General features: G+C 37.1%; 1 protein-coding gene across 1 annotated transcript; it reads right to left on the reverse strand.

The window, feature by feature from the left end:
* Window positions 1-216: 216 nt before the first annotated feature.
* On the reverse strand, window positions 217-7,740 carry zbtb43 (zinc finger and BTB domain containing 43). The gene is made up of 2 exons (XM_056456822.1): window positions 7,664-7,740; window positions 217-2,065 (listed from the first exon to the last, which is right to left on the reverse strand). The coding sequence occupies exon 2, from the start codon at window positions 2,040-2,042 to the stop codon at window positions 810-812; it is 1,233 nt and encodes a 410-aa protein (XP_056312797.1). The 5' UTR covers window positions 2,043-2,065; window positions 7,664-7,740; the 3' UTR covers window positions 217-809.
* Window positions 7,741-8,300: the final 560 nt, after the last annotated feature.

Below are 8,300 nucleotides of genomic sequence, written 5' to 3' on the forward strand. Positions count from 1 at the left end.
CAAAACCAGCATTGAGACCAGCAGGAACAGCATTGAGACCAGCATTGAGACCAGCAGGAACAGCATTGAGACCAGCAAAACCAGCATTGAGACCAGCAAAACCAGCATTGAGACCAGCAAAACCAGCATTGAGACCAGCGGGAACAGCATTGAGACCAGCATTGAGACCAGCGGGAACAGCATTGAGACCAGCATTGAGACCAGCAGGAACAGCATTGAGACCAGCAGGAACAGCATTGAGACCAGCAAAACCAGCATTGAAACATACCTTACCAGCCAGCATATGCTGTTTTTTTCAGCAGGGTTGTCATCTCAACTTACAGTATATCAATCAAACTGACTAGAAATATTAAGTTAAACTTTGTTTAACTCACAAAATTTTGTTTAACCTGATTAACTTATTAAAATTTTGTTGTCTTGACTTTTTGTCATTACTTTTTTACCAAATTACCAAATATGTCACTGGGATGATACTTTTTCAAAAGGTACACTTTTGTAGGTGGACATTAGTTCCTCAATGGGACGCTTTTATACCTTTAGGGTACCCTTCTGTACATTTGAGGACCTGTTAGGAACAAAAATGTACCACCCTGTGACAGACTTTGTATCTTTATTTCTGAGAGCGTACAGTGTATCAACTAAATGCAGCCTTGGTTAGCTAAAGAGATGTTTTTTAAAGCCCAATTAACCCAAACCTCTGACTAGCAGTGTACACCTGAACAGCTAAACTAAACTAAACAGAACTCCCTGTTCAAATCTGAGGTGCTCGTTTTTAAAATCTGTTTGGCATTCTGGTAATTGAATGAACACTAGCAGGTCTGAGAGGCCCGTCGGGTCTGATGTGCTTTGGCGCAGGTGGAGGTGTGCCGGTTGAAGCTGTCCCTCCACATGAAGCGCTTCGAGCACAAGCTGCACTCGTATGGTTTAATCCCCGTGTGGATCTTCATGTGACCCACAAGGTGATGCTTCATCTTAAAGCTCTTTCCACAGACGGCACAACCGAACGGCCTCAGACCCAGATGCATGCTCATATGCCGGTCCCTCTGACTTTTATGCGTGAAGCTTTTGCCGCACTGACACGGATAGAGCTTATAAACCACCGACGCAAACCCTGAGTGGGACGTCTGCTCGCTTTCAGCAGGAGATTCATCTTTAGGACCATCCGTATTATTCCCATCCACCTGAAGTTTCTCCTTGGACTCTGGATTAGAAAGCTCGTCTCCGGTTTGAGAAAACCCCTCCATGGAGCTTCCGTAGAAATCCAGAGGCTCTTCATAAGTGCAATCCCGATCCAAGCACTCTGTTAGCTTCTCGTCGAAACAATCCTCGACTGTGTTCCCGTTGTTTTCGTCAGAATCATTCGCAGTGTGTTCTGAGCCAAACAACCCACCGCAGGCTTCCCGAGTTTGTCTTTCCGCTTTAACGTGCACCTTCTTTCGATGCCCCATGATGCTTGGCGGCACATACGCAGGTCTAGAGCAGTGGCTTTCCATTGCGTCCGATCCATTCTCGCTGCTCTGCGCATCAGGAGATGAGCATCCGGCGCTTTCCAAAGCAGGAATAGTAATGCCATCATCCACCAGATCTTCAGCATTATCCTCATAGACGTCACATTTCGGGGATGAGCTGTGCTCGAAATTCCCTCCGCTGCTGTTTTTCTTGTTTCCAACTTCCAGTAGCTCGGTGCATTTGTCCACCACATGCCACATCTGTAAAAAACTGGCAGCTGTAAGAAAGGACACCACTTCTCCGGACGGCACCGAAAGTCCTCCGGTGTAGCAGGATAAAAGGAGCTGCTCGAAAACACACGGAGGCATGACGTCCGGGAGCACAACGCGAGCGCTGTTCTTCAAAAGCACCTGATCGCAGAAATACGGTGAGCTGGCAGCCAGGACGGCGCGGTGGGCACGAAACTGATGGCCGCCGATGGATACGATGAGGTCGCAGAGCTGGCCGCGCTGCCGCTGCTGGTTCAGTTTCTTCAGGAGCGAGCAGGAGAAATCCGGGAACTCCACGTGGAAGGAGTTTGCATCAGTCTCCATGATGTCGTCAAAGTCTAGACGCTCTGAGAACAAGGACAGGATAGAATGTAAGTTCTAAAATTTGAAACGTTAAAGGAACACTGCACTTCTTTTTGAAAATAAGCTTAATTTACAGCTCCCTCAAAGTTAGACAGTTCCAGTTGAATCTATTCAGCTGATCTCTGGGTCTGGCGAGAGCACTTTTAGCTTAGCTTAGCATAGATCATTGAATCTGATTAGACCATTAGCATTTCACTCAATTGACCAAAGATTTTCCAAAACTATGTTATTACATTTTAAACTAGCGAAATGTCAAAATTCACAGTTCAGTACATTAGAGATCAAGCTAACCAGCTATCTAGCATGTGAACAGACTTTTAGGACATTAAAAGACGACATTAAAAAGAACAATTTTATTAGAAGTTCACAATTAGGGCTGCACAATTAATCGAAAAAATCACGATCTCGATTCGACCTTACACACGATCCTAATTCAGTGGGATCACTTTTAGCTTAGCTTAGCATAGATCATTGAATCGGATTAGACCATTAGCATCTCACTTAAATGACCAAAGATTTTCCATATTTCCAAAATTTTAGTAAAACTATGTTATTACATTTTAAACTAGCGAAATGTCAAAATTCACAGTTCAGTAAATTAGAGATCAAGCTAACCAGCTATCCAGCTAGCTAGCAAGTGAACAGACTTTTTGGACGTTAAAAGACGACATTAAAAAGAACAATTTTATTAGAAGTTTACAATTAGGGCTGCACGATACATCGAAAAAAAGATCACGATCTCGATTCGACCTTACACACGATCCTAATTCAGTGGGAGCACTTTTAGCTTAGCTTAGCATAGATCATTGAATCGGATTAGACCATTAGCATCTCACTTAAATGACCAAAGATTTTCCATATTTCCAAAATTTTAGTAAAACTATGTTATTACATTTTAAACTAGCGAAATGTCAAAATTCACAGTTCAGTAAATTAGAGATCAAGCTAACCAGCTATCCAGCTAGCTAGCAAGTGAACAGACTTTTTGGACGTTAAAAGACGACATTAAAAAGAACAATTTTATTAGAAGTTCACAATTAGGGCTGCACGATACATCGAAAAAAAGATCACGATCTCGATTCGACCCTATACACGATCCTAATTCAGTGGGAGCACTTTTAGCTTAGCTTAGCATAGATCATTGAATTGGATTAGACCATTAGCATCTCACTCAAATGACCAAAGATTTTCCATATTTCCAAAATTGTAGTAAAACTATGTTTTTACATTTTAAACTAGCGAAATGTCAAAATTCACAGTCCAGTACATGACACAAACAGGCCCTTTTTGAAAATACCTGTAAATTCGTTCCGGCTATTTTCCGGAAAGAGAAGTTGTAACATTACAGGTAATTTTCCGGAATGCTGCGCTGTGTGAACGCAGAAGGAAAATTGCCGGAAAAAGCGCATTCACGTCTAGAATGCGCTGACGTGAGATGTGTACTCCAGCGAATCAGAACATTCAGACACATTCACATCCGCACTGTTTATGAAAATAAAAGCCTTTGAATATTTTTCAGACACATTTAGCTGCTAGATGTTAGTCAGATAACGTTTCTATGTTCCTTCTTAATGCCAACTGTGGAAAAAATGATCGATAAAATGCTTATGATAAACCGCTGTTTGTTTACCTACAAGCACTGCTTTCTTCAGTTGCGTGACGCGTCGCTCTTGCACGTGAAGCAGCCGGTGAGTGCCAGCACACACACATATTACATACATCTCGACATGCGAAAGTGTTTTAATCGAAGTCGTTCACAATACCTATCCATCCACAGATTTTGTAATGTAGTCAAATGTTTACAAATACAAGCGCAGCCGTTTAGAGCTCATTTCTGGTTAATGATGACAGAATTTACTGGTATTTTGAAATGGATGTGTGAATGGTCACGTAAGAACTGTGGGCGGGGAGGACTAGCCTTAAGGTTGCAGTCCAAAAACCGCTGCCTCCTGCTCAGAGGTATAAAATAGAAACTTATAAAAGGTACAATAAAAAATCTGATGGGTGTTTTGAGCTGAAACTTTACAGACACATTCTGGAGACACAAAAGACTCACATTAAATCTGGGAAAAGGGGTAACATAGGTGCCCTTTAAATCGCAATTCTATGTATTCTCCAAATCGTGCAGCCCTAATTGTGCCTGCTGCAACCATGAAACATCAGCAATGTTCCTTGATTATTTCGCCAGAATGATTATTAGGCCAGAGTATAGCTCCTAGTCATTTTGAGTGAGTTGCTAATGGTCTAATCAGATTAAATGATCTATGCTAAGCTAAGCTAAGCTAAAAGTGCTCCTGCCAGACCCCAAGATCAGCTGGATGGATTAAAATATGGTAAAACTCAACTGTCTAAATCCAGGGGAGATGTTCCTTTAATGTTACATGCAAATTGAAATAATACGAAAAATGCACAGCTAGTGTTTTTCAGCCAATGATAAACCTCCGGTGACAGCTTAATGTGACTACTTTCAATTTCATAACATTCCTTTTACAGCATCGATGTTGTAATATAATTACAATACGTTCAGTTAAATAGACGTAAGCATTCATTTAGTTGTTCAAGAGTAAAATGAAAGACCATGCAAGCACTGTCAGGAGAAGCAGGCTAGTGCAGAAACTCTATTGAAAATACTGGGGTAAAATAAACTCATATTTTAAAGACATGGCGGGGGAAATGTCATTTAATGCAGTGCTTCTTGTCTGGTCTGAGACCCACTTTATATCATGTATCTATCCGGCAGTGAAGATCACTGATTTTTAAAGAAATTACACCTCAAACGTGGCAATTTTATAATATAAAGACAGTTCACTAGAAGCGCTGAGGCTGGCTGGCTAAAATTAAAAGTCTGTGTGCATATACCCCATAGGATAGCAAAATACAGTCAAACCTTGTATACTGGCAACAATTTATCTTCGTGGGGCTGAATGATGAATTGAAAGGAAACTGAAAGGAATTGAAAGGACACTGCAAACTTCAGGGAAGCACAGTTCTGTGATCAGTGGTAAATGCCTGCCATTGTCATCCCATTCATATTATATGTATGCATGGCAGATAAATATATACAGGTTTGTTAAGGAATGATCAAAAATCACTGCTGCATACAAATCACACAAAGCTAAAAAATGCTTTAATACTCAAACTACGTATATATCTACAATTGTATCTGTCACTTGGAAATAAAGCAAAGATTCATGCAGTGTATTTTTCTGAGTGTAATTTATGTTGGACAATATAAAACCTATTGTTTATGAATTTATGCTTTATTTAATATCCTGACTTTGTCATTTCTTTGTCAAAAAATGCAAATGATGTGGTCAGAATAGCACAATAATTAGCTTCTCCATCAATCAGTCTTTATTCTGGTGCCAAAATATAAATGTAATACAGCAAATATTAAAATACTATTTATCCAAGTGTTATCTATGCGTTGATCACACATCTGCTGTTACAGTATGCGTGTCATTTTACACTATTATTAAGCACATTTAGTCGATAGTCATTTTACATTTATCACAGTTTTTAAAGTTAATATTGTACAAAAACAGTTGTGCTATTTAATAACGGTTAATAATATTTAATATTGTACCTAAACAGTTCTGCTATTTAATAATGGTCACAAAATAAAAACTCACACTAGGGCTGCACAATATATCGTTTCAGCATTGATATCGCAATGCGATCATTCGCAATAGTCAAATCGCAGGATATATGCAACATTGAGTTTGAGTTATAATTTATCATTTGCAAGTGTTTTGATGCCTGTGATTGAATAATGATTTTAAAAGCATTCGTGTATAAGCAATTGTACCATTTGTGACCTTAACCATGATTCATTTTATTGAATTACGTTTATCATTCAGTTACTGTACTTGAATACTGTTAGACTCTGGAGATGATAAAACACTTCATTTCATTGCATCTTTTTCTTGATTATTTTCATAGATTGTTATGCTTGAAAATACTCACAACACATGCAAATACAGAAATGCACTGCAAATAGTACAGACCACAATGAAAATGTGTTGGGGGACTCCAAAAAATGTATAGATCGTTTATTAGATTATATGGAGATGCATTCCCACAGCAGAATCAATCCAATCCATCTAACATTATAAATTCTTTCCTAATAGAGATATTAAATCATCTGGTGAAATTGTATTTATATCGCTATGTTTATATATATATATATATATATATATATATATATATATATATATATATATATATATATATATATATATGACAAATTCCATGCAAATGTCAACCTTTCCATGAAAAAAAATTAAGTTTTCGCCAAAATACCAAAAACGTTTCTGCGTTTTTTGTGTTGGCTTGTATTTTACAGTGCTTTAAAAATACTCAAAATGCCTCTGTCAGTGTTTTCAAACAATTATATTTGATTAACCAAAGTCACACAAGTGGCAATTTCACATCCATAACAGAGAGATGTCACATCCATAACGATGCTTTTCCTCATGAATGCAAAAATGTAAAATCAAACAAAATCAATCAAGTTTGTTCTATAGTGAGGCAACTCTTATCCTTTTGATGAGCATTTTGCAGTTTAATTCACAGAATGTCTACAAAGTATGTCGTATACTGCAAACTTGCAGACTTTTTTGTCACATCCATAACACATGTTTATTTCTCTTATTTAAAACACAAAAACTGTTTACAGATAGATTTGTTCTGCTCCCACAACTCTGGGAAATATAACTGGAAAATATTAAGAGATGTTTCAATATAATGTTAACATATAGTTTCTCTGTCGATTTATGTTTTGAGATTTTACTGCAAATGTCACATCCATAACGCTGGAATTGCTCATATATATATATATATATATATATATATATATATATATATATATATATATATATATATATAAACACACACATTTTTCCAATATTGTGCAATAACTTTCAACAGTAACTCACAACAACTCACAATAATATCCATGTTCATGTTAACTTATGATATTATTATTTGTAATAACACAAACATTAAAAATTTGTTATAATACGTTTTATCAGGAAATTGATTAACTATGTTTATTGATCATTTGTTCAAAAATGTACCATGTATTTTCAATACAAAATCATCATAATAACAACACTCACTATAAAGCAAATGTAAGAATGAGCTCAATTGTATTTAATCCCCATTTAACTGTGGTAACACTACATACTGTGTAGTAACTATGATTTTCAGGATAGTATTTTTTTAAATAAATTTTAGATTTTATATGGCGATATATAACGTTAAATAAGCAACATAAAATATTACAAACACCACAGTTACATAATTTATGATGGCAAAAATATTTACTAAACCCATAAAGGCAAATCTACAATGACGATATTCGGAGTAAAACTATTGTATTACATTTCAAACTAGCGAAATGTCAAAATTCACAGTTCAGTACATTAGAGATCAAGCTAACCAGCTATCCTGCTAGCTAGCATGTGAACACTTTCTGGACGTTAAAAGACGACAGAGACGTTGTTGTTCATGAAAAAGATCCCTAAATATTAGAAGACTTTTATGTGTTGCTCACAATACTACAAAATTGTCCGTCTTACCGTTTCCTGCATCGTTTTATACCGGTTTTCCTTGAGCTAGCCTGCCTTCTCTCTTCCGAAAGCCAGAGCGCTACGTGCCACTTACGTCATCACGCAGAGTCGCGTGGCGCAGGGACAAATGTAAACAAACACGCCCACTTTCCGGTCGAGAGCCGAATTTGACTGTTTTCTCAGCGCAACATGGCGTAAAACTGTTACAAACCGGTGCATCTATTTCCTAATTAAAAAAATACATCAAAATATTATGGTAAGAAATATGTTTGCAATATCAAGCAGCGTAAACCGCCAAAAATGACTGCAGCAAATGCTATCGAAAACCAGAATCATTTGGTAAGGTGCTAAATAACAAAACGAAGTGACACAAAAGAGGCGAGAGAAAATAAAAAACATAAAATTTAATCTAAAAAGGACCATAAAGATGTTGATATATGGACATAAGTTATAATAAAAGACGTGATTTGGAATTTATCTGACGTGTTTTACTACCGAGGAGTTTCAGAAAGTATCTCATTCTTAAAGTCTTATAGTGTTGTATTTTAATGTTGTATTTTATTTTAGTGTTGTGTTTTAAACAAGCGGAAATAGTTTGTTCTTGGTTAGGCGTTAACTTAATTGAACATATTTTTTTAAATGCTCA

The sequence above is a fragment of the Danio aesculapii genome, chromosome 5, assembly GCF_903798145.1.
Source record: "Danio aesculapii chromosome 5, fDanAes4.1, whole genome shotgun sequence".
Lineage (NCBI taxonomy): Eukaryota > Metazoa > Chordata > Actinopteri > Cypriniformes > Danionidae > Danio > Danio aesculapii.